Raw genomic sequence first — 22,326 nt, forward strand, 5'->3', positions numbered from 1 at the left:
AAGTGAGACAAACATTCCACATCATTTTAAAAGTTTCCGCTCAAATGTTCAAATGTTTGAGCCAATCAGTGAGGTAGCTAGTAAATTAGATCTTACAATTAAAGAACTATCCACAAGGCAAAAACTAAATCTAACCTCACTGGTAACCACAAAGTATAAAAAACATAAAATTGTACCCACCTCTCAAACCTTTGAGAGCAGGAAAATAAGTTTATAGAACATGTCTCTTAAAAATATATATATATATACACACTAGCATAACATAACACAATTTCAACTAGTTTTTGTTAGTGTTCAACCATACGTTACGTATGTAAACACTCAAAAGATCGACGATAAACACACCATGTGTGCCATATGTGATATATAATGCTAGCACCCATATCTATTAAAAATATTAAAAATTGTTAAATTGTTAGTGTGCTGGTGAATACTACTTAAAATGTAATTGTGGGTACTATTTACAAACCAACCTAAAGGTAAAGATGAGTAAATGTACATACGCACTCATTTCATAAAGTAAACATAGAAGTAATACATAGAAAGCTACTAATTATAATATAAATGAACAGTAAGGCCTATTGGGCATAATGATGTCAGATCAAAAATAACTGATCCTCTAAAAAATAATAATAAATTTATGTATATATGTATGAAAAATGTTGTTATATCAAAAAAATCACATCTATATGAGGCTTATGAGATTCATCATCTCAAACAACTCCTGAGCCTCAAAAGACAAGTAATATTACAACTGTCGTTACGTCCTGGGCAACTAAAAGCATTTAATAATAATTGCCATTCTAACTCTCGGCATTCAAGTAAAACTGAGGTCGGTCCTCCTCTATTGTCCAATAACAATTTGTCTATAGCTAAAAAGTGGAAAGAATGGTCAGGATTTGTGTTGATATGTTTGGCTAAAGCACTGTCACACTTATTTTTAGAAATTGCATAAATATGTTCATAAATCCTATCTCGAAATTTACGATCAGTCTTCCCTACATAAAAGGCATCACAGGCTTTACACTTAGCCAAGTAGATAATACTCTTAGAGTTACAGTCTAATCTATGCATGATATGAAATTTCCTACTTCCGACTTCAAAAAAACTACTGTTTTTAACATGTTTACACATGCTACAAAAACCACATGTAAAAGACCCACAAATTCTATTATACTTTCTCAGTTTTTTACTCTCTAAGAGACTTTTCAAGTTTGCACCTCTCCTATACACAATAAGTGGAAATGGACCAATTCTCTCCATTAATAGATTGTCTTTATATAATAAACACCAATTTTTAACCAGTGCCTCTCTAATCTGGCTACTGTCATTGTTAAAAGTTGTGATGAAAGACAACCTCTGTTTAGAGTTTATATGAGCAGAGTAACTTTTAGTTCGTTTGTGTCCAAAAAGGCAGAGCTATGAAATGTGTTACTAATCTAAAGTGCATCTTGTGTCTCAGTTGTTATTATTATGTCCTCATTGTAGGATGATGTTGAAAGTAAGATAGGACTAAATATACCTAGTTTCCTCTTGTGTCTAACTTCCACAATGAGTTAATGAACTAATTGGATAGGATATCCTCTACTTACAAACATGTTTTCTAGTAATTCGCACTCCATCACAAAATCTGTTTCGGTAGAACACATCCTAGCTGCTCTAACTAATTGACCCTTAACCACAGAACGTTTCTGTTTATAAGGATGAGCGCTAGAGAAGTGTAAAAATGAGCTACAATAAGTTCGTTTCCCTTTGATGGTAGAACTCAACTTAAAACTACTTAGATCTTTAGATAGTTTAACGTCCAAGTAGTCTATACTCGTAGTGTTAAAGTTGTAAGTAAACTGGAGGAAAGTTGTAGTAGAATTGAAGTACTCCAAAAGCTTGTCCGCTGCAAGTCTGTCGCCTTTAAAGATGATAAAAATATCATCTAAAAATCTGGTATAAAACAATAATAAGTTAGAAATTTCTGGCTTGTCGAAGACAAATTGTTTTTCCCAGTAGGCGACAAACAAGTTAGCTAAGCTAGCACCACATGGGGAGCCCATAGCTACCCCATGTTGTTGTAGAAAATGTTGACCGTTAAATATGAAAAAATTATTAGTCAAAATGATGTCAATCAATTCAGAGACTACATCTATGTCATTAGTTGAGGCTGTCAGTTCCCTTAACATTAAAGCCACCCATTCCACTGCTTCTAGATGTGGGATAGACGTGTAAAGGTCAACCACGTCAATGGTCAAAAAACTATAATCATGGTCGAAAGATAAGTTATTCAGATTTTTTAGAAAAGACCATGAGTCCTTACATACTTGTGGGATTTTTCTCAAATATTTTTGGAGAATAAAATCGACCACCTTAGCACAAGGGTACATTAAAGATGCACGTGCGTCAATGAGTGGTCTCATAGGGGGATTCTGGATGTCTTTATGAATTTTGGGGATGCCAAACATGATGGGCAACTTTGGAAATGGTATATTAATAAAATTATAAGTGTCTACATCAATTTTTGCCTCAATAAAAAAGTCTCTGAAATAACTTTTGACTCTGGACAAAGCTATGTTGTATTCATTCAATGATACCTTCTGGTAAGCTGGATTGTTTAAAACTATTTCCATCCTGTTGTTATAATCTGTGATGTCAAAGATCACTATGCCGCCACCCTTATCTGGTTTTATACACCGTACCATAGAAGATCTAATAAAGTCCAGAGCTAGGGTCTGTTCAAAAGAAATATTATCTTGTCTAGAGCTGTGGTCATGTTTATGGGTGTGTGCAATATGTCTAAAGTCCAATTCACAAACACCTTCAAACACACGTAATAAAGGGTGCAATGGAGGATTAAAAGTACTTAATGGCTTAAATGGAACATGAGGTGTATAGTTGTTACCTAAAAGAAAAGCAAGGATTAATTTCCTCACAAAACATTTCAAGTCCAGCAATGTTTTAGCAATGCTCATATTTCTACTAGGTACAAAGGTGTTACCTTTGCTAGTAATTCCACCAAATCAGCTTCAATAGTAATTGTCGAGAAATTGTAAATACTGAAGTCGCCATTGACATTCTTTAATACTAACGGTCTTGTAAAGTCACTGTCTAAAAAACTTAAAGGGGTCTCAATTATCTCTTCCTCCTGTTGTTCCAGGGTCTGTTCCCCCTGTTTCGAGTCCATTGTGGCTTCGATGAGTTCTTGGAAGGGGCTCCTTGTTGAAAAACCTGCTTGTCTACATGGTTGCTGATAGCTTCATTTGGGCGTTGCGTAGTGTTGTTGTTATTAATAGATTGTAATCTTTCACTACGCCTTAATGGTTCAGGTCCTAACGCAATGTTAGGATCCAAGCCCATATTACCAGCAGCAGAGTTCTCCATAGATTTAGACAAGTTATACTCATTAGTATTGTTAATGTTAGGCCATACTTGAGTTAAATGGGGTTTGGGATAGGCTACCCCATTTGCATAAGCTACTCGATCCCTATTTAGTTTCTTAATTTTGTTTTGTTTTAATTTTTCTAAAAGCTGATTAATGCTGGTAAAAACTCTTTCATAATCAAATTTGTATCTGCCAAAGTCAGCGCTGGACTTAATGTCATTATCAAGTTCATTCACTTCCACCATAATGTTCTCTATTTGGATAGAATAATGTTTTATCATTAATTCCATCAAAGAAAAGCCAGAAGAATTAAACAAGTCTACTAGTTCTTTGTGAAAAGGAGAGTCAGGAAGTAACTCAGTTGGGTACTGAGAATGCCGTAGACCTTTAGGAACTAGTCTCTCCGTTAAATATTGCTTAAAATAAATTACTTCTAATTGCAATTTTTTTCAGTTTTAAAAGTTTATAGTCTAACAATTTAAGTTTGTCCATAATACCTTGTGTGTTCACGTCTTGACTGGTAAGCACTTGAACCGGTCGTTCCACATTAAGGCTGAAACCAGTAGCTAAATCTCCTGTATTATTCAACCATACTGATAACGAAGGAACGCCAATAAGCCCAGTGCCATTACTAGAGTTATCGGTGTTGTTACTCTCAGCGTTAGTACCAGATGCACAAGCTTGTTGGCCTAGGGGTAAAGATGAAACAATAGAACGTTGTCCTGACTGTTGACCAGTGGTGAGTTGAGAAGAACTCTCATTCTGTAAGTTAGAATTAGGAAGACGTCCATTGTCAATAGTTGCTTCCATGAGCTTCTTATCTACAGAGTCCAACCGGTTAGTTAAAGTATCCAAACGTTGTGTCAGTAGTCCCAATAGGTCTGTTAGGCAAGGAGTATCCAGGTTCCTCTTCGAACCAAATAAATTTGGACTCTCAGGACTGCTTGGTGATCTGGTCGCCATGTACACAAACAACCAGTGAAACACGAAAAAACAACTGCTAAAACTTCAAAGCGAAAACAAGGTCTCCGAACAGGAATCTATCAGTACTATAAATAACGCAATGTAAGGTAGCGTACTGAACAAGGACAAGGTCATTTTAACGTAATTTGAGTTATATAAAACCAAACAACGTTTTCATCTTCCTAAATAGGAAAACTTCTTCAGAAAAAGTGAGACAAACATTCCACATCATTTTAAAAGTTTCCGCTCAAATGTTCAAATGTTTGAGCCAATCAGTGAGGTAGCTAGTAAATTAGATCTTACAATTAAAGAGCTATCCACAAGGCAAAAACTAAATCTAATCTCACTGGTAACCACAAAGTATAAAAAACATAAAATTGTACCCACCTCTCGAACCTTTGAGGGCAGGAAAATAATTTTATAGAAGATGTCTCTTAAAAAAATATATATATACACACTAGCATAAAATAACACAATTTTAACTAGTTTTTGTTAGTGTTCAACCATACGTTACATATGTAAACACTCAAAAGATCGACAATAAACACACCATGTGTGCCATATGTGATATATAATGCTAGCACCCATATCTATTAAAAATATTAAAAATTGTTAGTGTGCTGGTGAATACTACTTAAAATGTAATTGTGGGTACTATTTACAAACCAACCTAAAGGTAAAGATGAGTAAATGTACATACACACTCATTTCATAAAGTAAACATAGAAGTAATACATAGAAAGCTACTAATTATACTATAATTGAACAGTAAGGCCTATTGGGCATAATGATGTCAGATCAAAAATAATTGATCCTCTAAAAAATAATAATAAATTTATATATGTATATATGTATGAAAAATGTTGTTATATCAAAAAAAAATCACATCTATATGAGGCTTATGAGATTCATCATCTCAAACAACTCCCGAGTCTCAAAAGACAAGTAATATTACAATTGTCGTTAACTCCTGGGCAACTAAAAGCATTTAATAATAATTGCCATTCTAACTCTTGGCATTCAAGTAAAACTGAGGTCAGTCCTCCTCTATTGTCCAATAACAATTTGTCTATAGCTAAAAAGTGGAAAGAATGGTCAGGATTTGTGTTGACATGTTTGGCTAAAGCACTGTCACACTTATTTTAGGAACTGCATAAATATGTTCATAAATCCTATCTCGAAATTTACTATCAGTCTCTTTATTATTATTTTTTAGAGGATCAATTATTTTTGATCTGACATCATTATGCCCAATAGGCCTTACTGTTCAATTATATTATAATTAGTAGCTTTCTATGTATTACTTCTATGTTTACTTTATGAAATGATTGCATATGTACATTTACTCATCTTTACCTTTAGGTTGGTTTGTAAATAGTACCCACAATTACATTTTAAGTAGTATTCACCAGCACACTAATAATTTTTAATATTTTTAATAGATATGGGTGCTAGCATTATATATCACATGTGGCACACATGGTGTGTTTATCGTCGATCTTTTGAGTGTTTACATTGAACACTAACAAAAACTAGTTAAAATTGTGTTATTTTATGCTAGTGTGTGTATATATATATATATATACATATATATTAAGAGACATGGTCTATAAACTTATTTTCCTGCCCTCAAAGGTTCGAGAGGTGGGTACAATTTTATGTTTTTTATACTTTGTGGTTACCAGTGAGGTTAGATTTAGTTTTTGCCTTGTGGATAGCTCTTTAATTGTAAGATCTAATTTACTAGCTACCTCACTGATTGGCTCAAACATTTGAACATTTGAGCGGAAACTTTTAAAATGATGTGGAATGTTTGTCTCGCTTTTTCTGAAGAAGTTTTCCTATTTAGGAAGACGAAAACATTGTTTTGTTTCATATAACTCAACTTACGTTAAAATAAACTTGTCCTTGTTCAGTACGCTACCTTACAGTGCGTTATTTATAGTACTGATAGATTCCTGTTCGGAGACCGTGTTTTCGCTTTGAAGTTTCAGTTGTTTTTTCGTGTTTCACTGGTTGTTTGTGTGCATGGCGACCAGATCTCCGAGCAGTCCTGAGAGTCCAAATTTATTTGGTTCGAAGAGGAACCTGGATACTCCTTGCCTAACGGACCTATTGGGACTACTGACACAACGTTTGGATACTTTAACTAACCGGTTGGACTCTGTAGATAAGAAGCTCATGGAAGCAACTATTGACAATGGACGTCTTCCTAATTCTAACTTACAGAATGTGAGTTCTTCTGAACTCACCACTGGTCAACAGTCGGGACAACGTTCTATTGTTTCATCTTTACCCCCAGGCCAACAAGCTTGTGCATCTGGTACTAACGCTGAGGGTAACAACACCGATAACTCTAGTAATGGCACTGGGCTTATTGGCGTTCCTTCGTTATCAGTATGGTTGAATAATACAGGAGATTTAGCTACTGGTTTCAGCCTTAATATGGAACGACCGGTTCAAGTGCTTACCAGTCAAGACGTGAACACACAAGGTATTACGGACAAACTTAAATTGTTAGACTATAAACTTTTAAAACTGAAAAAATTGCATTAGAAGTAATTTATTTTAAGCAATGTTTAACGGCGAGACTAGTTCCTAAAGGTCTACGGCATTCTCAGTACCCGACTGGGTTACTTCCTGACTCTCCTTTTCACAAAGAACTAGTAGACTTGTTTAATTCTTCTGGCTTTTCTTTGATGGAATTAATGATAAAACATTATTCTATCCAAATAGAGAACATTATGGTGGAAGTGAATGAACTTGATAATGACATTAAGTCCAGCGCTGACTTTGGCAGATACAAATTTGATTATGAAAGAGTTTTTACCAGCATTGATCAGCTTTTAGAAAAATTAAAACAAAAACAAATTAAGAAACTAAATAGGGATCGAGTAGCTTATGCAAACGGGGTAGCCTATCCCAAACCCCATTTAACTCAAGTATGGCCTAACATTAACAATACTAATGAGTATAACTTGTCTAAATCTATGGAGAACTCTGCTGCTGGTAATATGGGCTTGGATCCTAACATTGCGTTAGGACCTGAACCATTAAGGCGTAGTGAAAGATTACAATCTATTAATAACAACAACACTACGCAACACCCAAATGAAGCTATCAATAACCATGTAGACAAGCAGGTTTTTCAACAAGGAGCCCCTTCCAAGAACTCATCAAAGCCACAACCGGCTCGAAACAGGAGGAACAGACCCTGGAACAACAGGAGGAAGAGATAATTGAGACCCCTTTAAGTTTTTTGGACAGTGACTTTACAAGACCGTTAGTATTAAAGAATGTCAATGGCGACTTCAATATTTACAACTTCTCGACAATTACTATTGAAGCTGACTTGGTGGAATTACTAGCAAAGGGTAACACCTTTGTACCTAGTAGAAATATGAGCATTGCTAAAACATTGCTGGACTTGAAATGTTTTGTGAGGAAATTAAACCTTGCTTTTCTCTTAGGTAACAACTATACACCTCATGTTCCATTTAAGCCATTAAGTACTTTTAATCCTCCATTGCACCCTTTATTACGTGTGTTTGAAGATGTTTGTGAATTGGACTTTAGACATATTGCACACACCCATAAACATGACCACAGCTCTAGACAAGATAATATTTCTTTTGAACAGACCCTAGCTCTGGACTTTATTAGATCTTCTATGGTACGGTGTATAAAGCCAGATAAGGGTGGCGGCACAGTGATCTTTGACATCACAGATTATAACAACAGGATGGAAATAGTTTTAAACAATCCAGCTTACCGGAAGGTATCATTCAATGAATACAACATAGCTTTGTCCAGAGTCAAAAGTTATTTCAGAGACTTGTTTATTGAGGCAAAAGTTGATGTAGACACTTAATAATTTTATTAATATACCATTTCCAAAGTTGCCCATCATGTTTGGTATCCCTAAAATTCATAAAGACATCCAGAATCCCCCTATGAGACCACTCATTGACGCACGTGCATCTTTAACGTACCCTTGTGCTAAGGTGGTCGATTTTATTCTCCAAAAATATTTGAGAAAAATCCCACAAGTATGCAAGGACTCATGGTCTTTTCTAAAAAATCTGAATAACTTATCTTTCGACCATGATTATAGTTTTTTGACCATTGACGTGGTCGACCTTTACACGTCTATCCCACATCTAGAAGCAGTGGAATGGGTGGCTTTAATGTTAAGGGAACTGACAGCCTCAACTAATGACATAGATGTAGTCTCTGAATTGATTGACATCATTTTGACTAATAATTTTTTCATATTTAACGGTCAACATTTTCTACAACAACATGGGGTAGCTATGGGCTCCCCATGTGGTGCTAGCTTAGCTAACTTGTTTGTCGCCTACTGGAAAAACAATTTGTCTTCGACAAGCCAGAAATTTCTAACTTATTATTGTTTTATACCAGATTTTTAGATGATATTTTTGTCATCTTTAAAGGCGACAGACTTGCAGCGGACAAGCTTCTGGAGTACTTCAATTCTACTACAACTTTCCTCCAGTTTACTTACAACTTTAACACTACGAGTATAGACTACTTGGACGTTAAACTATCTAAAGATCTAAGTAGTTTTAAGTTGAGTTCTACCATCTATAGGAAACCAACTTATTGTAACTCATTTTTACACTTCTCTAGTGCTCATCCTTATAAACAGAAATGTTATGTGGTTAAGGGTCAATTAGTTAGAGCAGCTAGGATGTGTTCTACCGAAACAGATTTTGTGATGGAGTGCGAATTACTAGAAAACATGTTTGTAAGTAGAGGATATCCTATCCAAATAGTTCATGAACTCATTGTGGAAGTTACACACAAGAGGAAACTAGGTATATTTAGTCCTATCTTACTTTCAACATCATCCTACAATGAGGACATAATAATAACAACTGAGAGACAAGATGCACTTCAGATTAGTAACACATTGACTACCTCTGTCTTTTTGGACACAAACGAACTAAAAGTTACTCTGCTCATATAAACTGTAAACAGAGGTTGTCTTTCATCACAATTTTTAACAATGACAGTGGCCAAATTAGAGAGGCACTGGTTAAAAATTGGTGTTTATTATATAAAGACAATTTATTAATGGAGAGAAGTGGTCCATTTCCACTTATTGTGTATAGGAGAGGTGCAAACTTGAAAAGTCTCTTAGAGAGTAAAAAACTGAGAAAGTATAATAGAATTTGTGGGTCTTTTACATGTGGTTTTTGTAGCATGTGTAAACATGTTAAAAACAGTAGTTTTTTTGAAGTCGGAAGTAGGAAATTTCATATCATGCATAGATTAGACTGTAACTCTAGGAGTATTATCTACTTGGCTAAGTGTAAAGCCTGTGATGCCTTTTATGTAGGGAAGACTGATCGTAAATTTCGAGATAGGATTTATTAACATATTTATACAATTTCTAAAAATAAGTGTGACAGTGCTTTAGCCAAACATGTCAACACAAATCCTGACCATTCTTTCCACTTTTTAGCTATAGACAAATTGTTATTGGACAATAGAGGAGGACCGACCTCAGTTTTACTTGAATGCCGAGAGTTAGAATGGCAATTATTATTAAATGCTTTTAGTTGCCCAGGACTTAACGACAATTGTAATATTACTTGTCTTTTGAGGCTCAGGAGTTGTTTGAGATGATGAATCTCATAAGCCTCATATAGATGTGATTTTTTTTGATATAACAACATTTTTCATACATATATACATACATAAATTTATTATTATTTTTTAGAGGATCAATTATTTTTGATCTGACATCATTATGCCCAATAGGCCTTACTGTTCAATTATATTATAATTAGTAGCTTTCTATGTATTACTTCTATGTTTACTTTATGAAATGAGTGCGTATGTACATTTACTCATCTTTACCTTTAGGTTGGTTTGTAAATAGTACCCACAATTACATTTTAAGTAGTATTCACCAGCACACTAACAATTTAACAATTTTTAATATTTTTAATAGATATGGGTGCTAGCATTATATATCACATATGGCACACATGGTGTGTTTATCGTCAATCTTTTGAGTGTTTACATACGTAATGTATGTTGAACACTAACAAAAACTAGTTAAAATTGTGTTATTTTATGCTAGTGTGTATATATATATATATATTTTTAAGAGACATGTTCTATTAACTTATTTTCCTGCCCTCAAAGGTTCGCGAGGTGGGTACAATTTTATGTTTTTTATACTTTGTGGTTACCAGTGAGGTCAGATTTAGTTTTTGCCTTGTGGATAGCTCTTTAATTGTAAGATCTAATTTACTAGCTACCTCACTGATTGGCTCAAACATTTGAACATTTGAGTGGAAACTTTTAAAATGATGTGGAATGTTTGTCTCACTTTTTCTGAAGAAGTTTTCCTATTTAGGAAGACGAAAACATTGTTTTGTTTTATATAACTCAACTTACGTTAAAATAAACTTGTCCTTGTTCAGTACGCTACCTTACAGTGCGTTATTTATAGTACTGATAGATTCCTGTTCGGAAACCGTGTTTTCGTTTTGAAGTTTCAGCAGTTGTTTTTTCGTGTTTCACTAGTTGCACTAGGCTAGCTATCCATTTCAGACAGGCCCACCAACATCTTCTCTCAAACATCCAGTGATGATGTCATCCACTATAAGTCATCCTGCAGCCTTGTAAAAGTCAGACTTGTGCTGTGGTGCTTGCATAAAGTACTGAGTTCTCTAGTCTATGTACTTAGGTAGGGGTTCTAATCTCACTGCAGTCAACTAGTGTGTGTGGTCACATGCTTGACATTAGAGAGAGCATTTTACACCAGCATGTGGGAAACTGCTACTACCATATTCGCCTCACCAGACACTGCTGATGTCAGAAACTGCTGTCCGACACTCTCCAAGTCAGACTTGTGCTGTGGCACTTGCATTAAATAGAGAGGTCTCTAGTTGGGGTACTTGGACAGGTAGGGGTTCTATTCTCACTGCAGTCAACTGGTGTGTGTGTGTGTGTGTGTGTGTGGGTTCGTGCACTTGCTTGATATCACAGACAGCATTATATATATCAGCATGTGGGACACTGCTATTACCATCCTCCTCTCACCAAACTCTGCTGATGTCATCAGCTATAGCCGATTTGCAGATGTGCAGCATTTCCATCAGGGCAGGGTCAGAGATGGACCTGTAGGCCAGGCACAAGTCACCTCATCTTATACAATACAGATTACACTGACAGAGCTTTCAGTTTATCCACATACGTTATGGCATGGTTTGTAGGCCCTGGATTTTCTTGGGGAGAAAACCCTGTGGTCTCTCCAGCTGCTGCAGGTGTCTGTAAATGTAAAAGGGCTCACTGCACTCTATTAGCATTCTGATGAAGGTCGAGTACTATGGTGTTATAACATCCTTAGACCTGGATACGATGGCTTAACTTATGAGGTGCACAACATAGGCTTTCCTTACCACTGTGGAAATTGGTGGTCGAAGTTCAGATTGCTATTCACCTCTGTTCACAGGTCTTGCACCACTGGATTTGAGTTTATGGACGTGTTGTCAATGCTGTAATTAGTGGGGAATTCCACTTTGCAAATGGCAAAAATAATGGTACATTTTTTCATTTATTTGAGTTTATGGACGTGTTGTCAATGCTGTAATTAGTGGGGAATTCCACTTTGCAAATGGCAAAAATAATGGTACATTTTTTCATTTATTTTTAGAAGATATGTCTTTCACACTAATCATTTGTCTTATTGGCTATACCTAGGTGTTCTTTTTGTTGCATGAAACATTACTATCTGATGGTGCGGAACCCCCATCAAGGTGTTATACCAGATGCATGTGTGACACCTGTTCCGGTGATGGACACAGTACATACAAAGCTGTCTGACAACATTGATGGCATAGGTGACATTCGTGACAGTGTGGATTGTGCCATATATATGCCATGCACACCTGTCAACTAGCCTGGATTAATCATAATATCACATACGGGTATAGCAGTGTCCCTCCTAACCCCTCCAGCAGATATTACAGAGACACTGTGGTTGATTACCCTCACAGACATTTGACATCTGATAGTTGTAAAAGTGTGTTCATGCAGAACCATCTATGATCACTCACAATCACGTATGTTATGTCACGGACATGGGATTACTGGTGGTATTACTCTGATATTGTCCATGATTGTGCGTGCTTCTGTTTACGGTTGTCCATTAGCCTATAACTGTGTGTCCCACTTGGTGGAGACCTCTGTTGACACTACAGACATATTAAGGGAACTCATTTTGCACAGCTTCACAACATACACATAACCCCTATTGTATATAACATCTCTGACAGATGTCCTCTCCACTGCTTGTATCACATACGCATCTTCTCCACTGTTAGGTCACTTTGTGTGCGTCACATAATATACATTTTTACCGTGCAGTCCATACTGTATCATGTTGAAATTTGATTAGTATTCTTGCTACAACTATTTTCATTCACATGCCCTCATCTACTGTACATTAAGATGATTCACCTGTCCTCTTTCCCTGTGTTCATTCCTACAATTCATGTGTGTGTCCCTATTTAAACACACACTTCTCCTGACTGTTTATTTTAAATGGCAGTCCATGTACCATTACGGATCATTTACACAACTTGTGTTCAGTATCCTTGAAATGGGATTCCACAACACTCTGCACTGTATACACTTTCAAGTAATGTGTTTGGATTATATACATTCCTATATTATTAACCCTGTTAATCATTGTGGTATTCCATGCAATCTCTCAGACCCATAATAAACAGGTCTACAGGTCTGCTGCTCATAGCCGGCCTTAGGCATAGGCCAACTAGGAGTCCGTCTAGGGCGCCGCTCTACCAGGGGTACTTTTCCAGTATTTATCTGGTGTAGGTAGACCAAGATGGGGTGGTGTGGTGGGAGGCGCCATGGAGCATTTTTGCCTAGGGACCAGTTGACCTAAGGCCGCTCCTGCTGCTGCTGTCCATATTGCTATATACAGTTTCCTGACCAGCAACTGTGTTGCTAGCCACGAAACCAAGCTTGATTATGTTTAAATGCAGTGCATGGCATGCATATGTAATTAGTGCTGCTGCTCACTGCGCAAACACATAAACTCAGTGTAGGCTTCGCACAAAGCTTACAGGGAGTTTATTGAATCCCCAGAAATGTATTTGCTTTACTGTTATCCAAAATGAGACAGAATTTGTTTTAAATAGAGATTAAACAAATCCAGTTCTTGTGTTCTGATAAACTGCCTAAGGTGAAAAAATAAGCTTACACGAAAACTATTATTAAGGTGGGCTGTTTGGGGAAGTCCCAACTCAACAACAGAAATGATTATAATACTACAAAAAAATCAAAATGGGAAAAACTAGGAAATACTAAGCCTTTTTCAGTTCGTAATCTCACTTGCAATTTCTTTTATAAAGAAAAACAAGAGGGGTTCACTCTGGATAGTCTGAAAAACTGCAGCACTGAGTTTGTAGTTTAAGCTTAAGTATGTTACTCATATTTCAAAATTAGATTTGTTGGCAGTCAAAGTGAATTCATGCTGACTTTTTTAACTGAACACACAGTTCTGTTCTTCATCTTGTCTAACAAACAAAAAAATAAATTCCTTTCTCATCTCATCTCCATTGGAGGGAACAATCACAGCTATCTACAGACCATGGAAACTACAGACCCACAAGTCTCACTAGTCTTGTATGTAAAGCCATGGAAAGAAGTATCATGGAGATGATCAATATAGATACAATAAACCTCCAGACACTGGACCCAACCCAGTTTGGTTTCGTCAAGGGCAAATCATGCCTACTCAACCTGGTGGACTTCCCTGAAAAGGTCACCAAAGCAATGGATGAGGGCAAAATTGTTCACACTGCTACCTGGACCTGACTGAGGCATCTAACACAATACCCCATGTGACGCTCCTGCACTGGCCTAGTAATCAAAGAGCCTCAATTTTTACCACTGGCAACAGTGGGGGAAATACACACTGGGTGGATGACAAGTATGCACACAGTAAAGTGCAATTTCCCTTAAGAGCACACAGAGATAACAGTCAGTCTGGGGCTGGTTTCTCCCTCTTTCTCCAGATCCCCAATAAGACTCCCTACTGGCACAGCTATAGAGTTGAGATCTCAACTGAGTGGCCAAGCTAAAACCTCCAGCACCCTCTCTGTCCAACCAGTGATTCGTGTCCCTGCCCAAGTAGCTGACACACACACACTTTGAGATTTTTTTTATATACGAACACAGACACCTGGGAAAAGCTGGCGCAGGTTTACTGGCTATGCCCTCTTCTGCCCAGACTGTAAGTTAGTTTTCACTGCCACCAGCCAACTCTTAACAGCTACTTTAAGGCCCTTAACAAATGGTGTCCAATCCTACTGCACAATGTTACTACTAATCCAAATGGTAGTTTTGACCAAGGGCCAAGCTATGGAGAGGGCTGTACAGTGTCACCAAACAGGTATGCAAGTACTCTAAGAGCTTAAACATCTCTAAACGGACCTTAATAATAAAAGAACAAGACAATGCTCAGTAAGTAATCAGTTACATGAGAGTTTAAAATCACAGGAAATATTTAAAACATTGCAGGACAGTCTCAAATAAATAAAAAAACATCTAAGCTATACTTTACTATATTCCTATCTGAATCTAAAAGAATTATTATGCCCTAAAAACTTACTTACAGCAAGGCAAGTGCAAGTGAGTGGATGTTCTTGTTAGGTCAAAGATAAAATACAAAATGCCCAGTCTCTCTTTGACAGAGTTCCTAAAAAGAATATCAAATATTACTGCTGGGTTAGCTTGGATGACATCGCTTTTTGTCACCCGACTTTAGTTTCCAAGCTAAACCCCATTTGTCAGAAAGTACCAGAATGTTAGCATCTCCCTGTGAAAGATACATATCTCTCACATGTTTGTAGATCTGGAAGTCATAAAACAATAAAACATTTCTACATCTCAAACCTAGTAATTACTTTTCTTTCAAGACAATACAAAAAACTTCTAGCTCTAGACATTGTGTCTGCTACTCCACTGAAACTGAGAGATAACATATTTTGTTTTTTATAATTGCTGGGTCATAAACAATTTAATTTCAACTATTTTCTCTGAATTATTTCAAGTTAACCAGCTGTGTTCCAGTTTCCATTAAACATATACATCCAAACAGTCACAATAGTGCAGGTACATTCCTGTTCTATTCCAGTGGGGAATGCTGTGGTTACATTCCAGCTCAGTACTTTACACACAAACCTGTATAAATCATATCAATATTCACAAATGACGTAGAATTAGTTACAAAATTCTGATAGCTGGGCTGGTAGTGTGACACCCCACTCGGGCACTGTTGACAACTCAAGAGGTTACATGAAAACCAGTATGTCACCCAGTGGATAGCCAAATGGCTCACAGACAGGACCCAGAAAGCTAGAACTGAGGAGTCCACCTCTACAAAGAGGCCAGTCACAAGTAGAGTCCCTCAGGGATAAGTCCTTGGACCGCTCCTTTTTGGCATTTATTTCTCAGAAGTCAAGGCCAATGTCAGTGGTCTTTGGCTGACTACATTTGCAGATTAGGTGCTGTCACTGAATCTCACACTGACATAATTGTTCTCCAGGATGGGCTGACACAGACAAACAACTGGTGTCAGACCCATGGACTAAAACTAAACGCCAAGAAATGCATAATTGTATCCTGTGGGAAGCCATCCATCCCTAGTAACTATCATATTGACAACACACCCCTTACAACCAACCCAGTAGTCAGGGACTTGGTCCATACACAGATAGTAATCTAGCCTTTGACCATGATGTGTCTACAGTGATCAGGAAATCATTCTTTGACCATCATGTGTCTACAGCATTGAGGAAATCATTCTATGTTGTGCAACTTATAAACAAAGGTATGGCATCTAAGTCCAAGGAAGTCACTGTTCCATTGTATTTGGCATTCATCAGACCTATCATTGAGTACAATGCACTCTTTGGTATGTACCTAACCAGGCATATCCAACAACTGGATAAGCAGCATTACTGAAGCAATAAACAAGAATTTGCAATAACTAAAAGAAACAGTTTTAGACAGACACAAATGATGTGTTTAAGTCCTTGTGGTCACAAAGAGTCAGGCTTGACTAAACTACTAGTCATTAGCAAAAAGCAGCACAGCAAAAGCAAATAACTGTGAGAAAACAGGATAAAAAATAAATTGCAGTATCTGTAGGATTACCAGCACTTTATTAACAAGACAATGACTTCAGTTAGCGCTTTCGTCTCCCTTCACTCTCAGAGAATTCTTCAGACTAAAATTCATTGTTCATTACATAGATTAAATACCCATTCTAGGGAAAATTCACCCAACAACGTCCAATCTAAGTTACTGCTTATGGAAATGATTGATCTGGTATTAAGTTACAACTACTTGGAGTTATATGAACAATTGTATGTTCAAATCAACGGAGTGGCTGTGGGAGCAGCTTTAGCTCCCAGTTATGCCAATGTATTTATGCAAGGTTGGGAGACTGCTAACATCAGCAGTAGTGAATATAATGAATATATATTAAAGATTGTTCACTTTATTGATGATGGCTTTTTAATTTGGAGAGGGCCTATTGATATCTTGAATGATTTCCTGAAATATATTAATAATGTATGTTCATATCTTAAATTTACTCCTTATTTATTTATTTATTTATTTATTTATTTATTTATTGCCGTTGGTTTACCAGGACAGTCCATTGGGCCATAAAGAACCCGTTTTCAATGGAGTCCTGGGGAGAAAAGCTCCATAACAGAAGGTATTTAACAACATTTAACAGTTACAATATTAGTACAGAGAGTTATTTATATTGTGTAAACAAACAAATGTAGAACTCATCAATTAGAATAGCAGTCATAACAGTTAAAACAATAGGAAGAAATGTACTAGAATTAAATAAATGTAACATAATACTGATTAGAGAATAAATGTCATAGGTATAGAAGTAGAATATGGTTAGGGTGAAATAAGTAGAGTTAGTTATGTGGGGTGGGAACAAGAGCATTCCCACTGAGAAGCTAGATGAAAGTGAAGAGACTTTTTGAAGGCAGAGTGGTTAGAGGTGGTGCGGATGAGTGGAGGTAGGGAGTTCCAGAGGCGAGGCTGAAGGAAAGAAGGTTTTTGCCTGGGGGATGAGTTGGTCTGTGTACTTCGAGTAGATTTTGATTATTTGACCTTAGAACTCTGTTAGGTAGGTGCATTTTAAAGGCAGAAGAAAGAGAGGGACAGAGGGTAGGGTTGAGAATAAGCTTATGGGCTAGAGTTAGTTGAGTATAAGTTAGTTGATTGGGAAGTTCTAGCCATTTTAGCTTATGGAGGGAGATGCAGTGGTGGGTGGAGGATTTTTGGCTGGTGGTGAATTTTGCAATTTTGTTGTAACAGGAGGTAAGTTGTTGTTTTAAACAGGACTGAAGATTAGTCAGTAGTGGGGCACCATATAGAAGGGATGGTATTAGGAAGGAGGTAGAAAGAGTGATTTTAGTGGCAGATGTGAGGTAGGTGTTCTGTCTATAAAGCATGCCAAGTTTCTGGTGTGTTTTGTAATCCTAATTACGACATGCACAGACTTAACTATTTAGATCTTACTATTTATAAGGAAGACAATAGGTTGACATCTAAGATTTATAAGAAAGATTTTCAGAACATGTATTTACATTATTCTAGTCTCCATTCCAAGAAAACAAAATCTAACATTGTTAAGGGCCAGTTAAAAAGGATAAGCAATCTTACTAAAGATGATAATGTTTTCATACAAGAAGCTGAAAATGCCTGTAAAAGAATGGAATGTAGAGGGTATCCTAACAAGGATATGAATAAGTTGTTAGAGAAAGAAATAGATAAAAGAAAAGTATCTAAATGTGATAGCACAACAAGAAGAAAATATATGCACAAGACAGCACAGTGTTGATTCTAAAGCTATACAAAGTATTATTAGTAGAAATTGGGGTATTTTCAAAGCTAATAATGAAATTATTAAAAAGATAGGTACAGGGCCCAGGTTTGTACAAAAGAGAGCTAAAAATTATAAAGATTTCTTTCAGAGTAAACTAAATAGAAAAATACAAGTTGAAGGGAAAAAAGGAATGAATAAGTGTTTCAACTGTAACATGTGCAATTATTTGTATACTGACTAGTGAAATTGAAGTGGGAAACTATGTAGTCAGAATATCAGGAAGCTTTTCATGTAAGAGTAAAAATAGAGTTTATTTATTAATTTGCATGGATTGTCATGCTTTTTATGTGGGAAGAACTACCAGGGAGCTCAACAGAAGAATTTATGAGCCTAAGTATGCTATTGCCAATGGAGATGAAAAGAATGCTATGTGTAAACACTATAAAGAAAGTAAATGTAAAGTTAACTTTAAATGTTTAGTATTAGAAGCACTGAGTAACACCAAAAATATTATTAACATAGAGAAAGAACTGGGATGGCTAGAGTACTGTTGGCGAGTTAAATTAAATGCATGTTTTTCCCCTGGTCTCAATAATAGAAAGGAATTTGTTACATACTTAAAAAGAAAAGGGTTAAAACACTGACTTTTTTAGAATGTTTGTAGAAGTTTTATTTCTCTTCAATTTAGCCTATTTTATCATGTGACTAGGCTTTTTCCTTTAATTTAGCCTGTTTTATCATGTGACTAAGCTTCTTAACTTAGATTGGATGTTGTTGGGTGATGTTTAACAAGAATGGGTATTTAATGTATGTAATGAACAATGAATTTAAGTCTGAAGAAGTCTCTGAGAGTGAAGGGAGACGAAAGGGCTAACTGAAGTCATTGTCTTGTTAATAAAGTGCCGGTAATTCTACAGATACTGCAATTTATTTTTTATTCTGTAAACTACTAGTCATCAACAACAAATCTACTACTTAAACATAATGTATTATTCTGATAAGCCAGATATATTTTACATTTCTTTCCCCATCTAATTCACTATAATACCAACTTCAAAGTAATTTATTTTACAAAATGCAGCTATGAGTCCTGCATACTAACAAATCTAAGTATCCTTAGAACAATGCCAAGTAAAGAACACCTTAATATGTAAGGAAGGCACAGCAGAGGGCAAACAACAAAGTATGAATTACTTGCAGCATCACTTCATATTTTAACTAACCATTAAACCATACGAAAATACATGCACTGTGTAGACCAGTGTGAATAAATGAGAAATAAAAATAATTTCAGTATATAACATTATAGCACAAAATACTACAAACAAGGGTTAGGGGAGCACTCTGCAAGCTCGTCATTAACTGTTAGTCTTTTCTTCTGTTCTGAAAAAAGTTAATAAGCAGTTACTGTATTGTATTACAGAAATGTTTGGTATGAGTAGAACTTCATAACAAACTAAAAAGTAAGTTGGTTTTCTTTATTTTTTACCCATAGTGATGCTTTAAAAAGGCTAAGAAGTTAAGGTAACATTTCTTATCAAGATGCTCATTGAAGGCGGGGGACAGCACATGGTTTCACATCACAGTACCAAGCTCAACACTGTTTGTAAAAACACAGATTTATTTGTATCACATACAGTTATCTCAGCAATAAATGCATCAACAATGTTCTAAGGGCAAGCCCAGATTCAGACAATATACATAGAATGCATGACACAATAAAATTTCAGTTGGATCCTTTCTGTCTGTAGCCCACTACAAGCATTCTGGGTCAATACTAAATGATACTTCTCTAGATAATGGACAATTATTTGGAATGCAAATTAATGTCTTTTTTGTAGATCTAGGCAGCCAGTTTAAATCAGATGACAATATTCATGGTTGTTTCAAAGTACAATTCACAGAAATCTTTCAAAAACAGGAGTTGCTGTGGATGAAATAATGGTGATGGCTCTAGCAATTTTGCAGTATACATTTTCAAAATACAGATCCATGTGTTTTAACCACAAGTAAGATCAGTCAAAATACTAAGGATGCATTCTAGGTCCTACACCAACACCTCCATGGCAAAAGATAAAAATAGGCAAACACACAAAGTATAATAAAAACATAAGGGCAGATATATAAATCTTAACAAAACCCACCTTCTGTAAAATGCATCCAAGACACACAAGTAAAGAAACAAATTAATAGAACTAAAAGTGTATGCACATTTAGAAGTTTTTAATATGTAAGGTCAGGGGATAGAACAACTTTTCCAAAAACAGATATTTAAGATACCGGATGTCTGACATTTCTGAAACAGTCCCTATTATGCTTTCAAGAAAATATCATGGGACCACATTGCTGTAATATGGGCTCCCTTTAATTCAGCTAGGACCTCAAAGTAGGTTTAGTAATTTCCATTTTGATAATATATCTCTATTATCTAATCCCCTTTTAGAAAGGCGGCATACCCCTCAACTTTACAGATTTTCGCAGAACATCCGGATTTTTGTCTCAAATTTTGGTCTGTTTTTCATAAAACTGTGTGTGTGTGTGTGGGGGTTCTGACAAATCAGTGGCATATCATTAAAGATTGAAGTCAGAAAATAATGACAGACGTTCAAGTTTCATACTTTATTGCCTTCAGAAAATGCATGCTACTGCAAACCTGTTATTCTATCAATTTTCTATGTTTGTAAGAGTGATGTGCAAAAATTGTCTCTATTTTTCATAAAACTGTGGGGGGGGGGGGTTCTGACAAATCAGTGGCATATCATTAAAGATTGAAGTCAGAAAATAATGACAGACGTTCAAGTTTCATACTTTATTGCCTTCAGAAAATGCATGCTACTGCAAACCTGTTATTCTATCAATTTTCTATGTTTGTAAGAGTGATGTGTAAAAATTTTCTCTATTTCAGGGGCTTTAAACCCCCCCCCCCCCCCATTATTTATGACTTTGTCCAGACTTCTTGCTCTAAGAAGTTGAAAGTATGCTGATATTGTGTAGGTTTTTCCCAAAATAAAATGACACAAACTGCAGGTTTCAGTCAACTCTTTTATATATTCAATATGCAATGGGACCTCCATTATCAATAACATCACTGCCGCTTTAAGACTCCCAACAAGTCACTGAATTTTTTTGTTGAATAAGCAGACAGATCAATGGGTGCATGTTTCTTTCCCCGAAGTGACACAAATGATATTTCAGTGAAAAATGAAAATCCATTTAGACACTACGAAAACTGTGTTTCCAAATCAGTGACAAGGAATCTTAACGTCTATCGAGTATGGTATGGGAAATAGCGGTCGTGATAAGGGCATGTAGCTAGCCTCTATATAATTTGTCTGAAGTTGTACAGATATAAACCTCCAAAGTAAACCTCCTTACCAAGCGGTATTCCAGGATTTCTGGCTGCCATAACGCTTCGAAAAACTGAACAAATAATAATAATAAAAATAAACCAAGAACAAGTCTAGAGCACAGTGCAGTCACGTCTGCCGGAAGAAGTCTGCACTTCCGCATTCATTCGGTAACGCCCCCTTCAAAAAAATAAAACTTGGGAGAAAAAAAATTGGATGGTGGGTATGGTATTTGGTAGCTGGAACCAGCCAACAGTTACTTTATCCTTTCCCCATAAGTTAGTGCGGAGTACTGTAATGTGCGACGCTTGATCCAGATGCTAGAAAGGTTGTCTTTACAGCTATTTTGCTTTTTGCAAGGTGCTCGTAATTTTGGCTGTTGTCTCTTCAGTTTACAGAGCAGGGGTATGTTCTTGGTTTCATAAGTAAAGAAGACCCCTCTTAGAAGAGACATTACTGCCGTTTGGATGAGTTAATTTACATTAGAATTACTACAGATTCTACACTGCAGTCGGTATGGGAATTCGGAAGATGATCTCAAGATGAATATTTATCACCAAGTTTGTTGACCTTTATCTAGAGTAAAGTTGGTCGTGCCCTTCCACAAAATGTGCTCAAGTATCGTACTGCATACTTCTCAGATGTCCCAGAATGTTCAGATTTTTTTCCTCATATTTTTTCGTCTGTTCCTCATAAAATTTGTGTTTTGCTGTCAAATG

At 36.2% G+C, this 22,326-nt stretch overlaps 1 protein-coding gene across 2 annotated transcripts in view; it reads right to left on the minus strand.

The window, feature by feature from the left end:
* Positions 1 to 21,780, minus strand: part of DERA (deoxyribose-phosphate aldolase) — an 828,148-nt gene extending 806,368 nt beyond the window's left edge. For both annotated transcript variants that reach the window (XM_044088239.1, XM_044088240.1), the window contains exon 1: positions 21,636 to 21,780. In XM_044088239.1, coding sequence (XP_043944174.1) covers positions 21,636 to 21,666 — 31 coding nt within the window. In that variant the 5' untranslated portion in view covers positions 21,667 to 21,780. The remainder of the gene's footprint in view (positions 1 to 21,635) is intronic.
* Positions 21,781 to 22,326: the final 546 nt, after the last annotated feature.

The sequence above is a fragment of the Protopterus annectens genome, chromosome 11.part0 (assembly GCF_019279795.1).
Source record: "Protopterus annectens isolate FY-2018-M chromosome 11.part0, PAN1.0, whole genome shotgun sequence".
In the NCBI taxonomy this organism is placed as follows: domain Eukaryota; kingdom Metazoa; phylum Chordata; order Ceratodontiformes; family Protopteridae; genus Protopterus; species Protopterus annectens.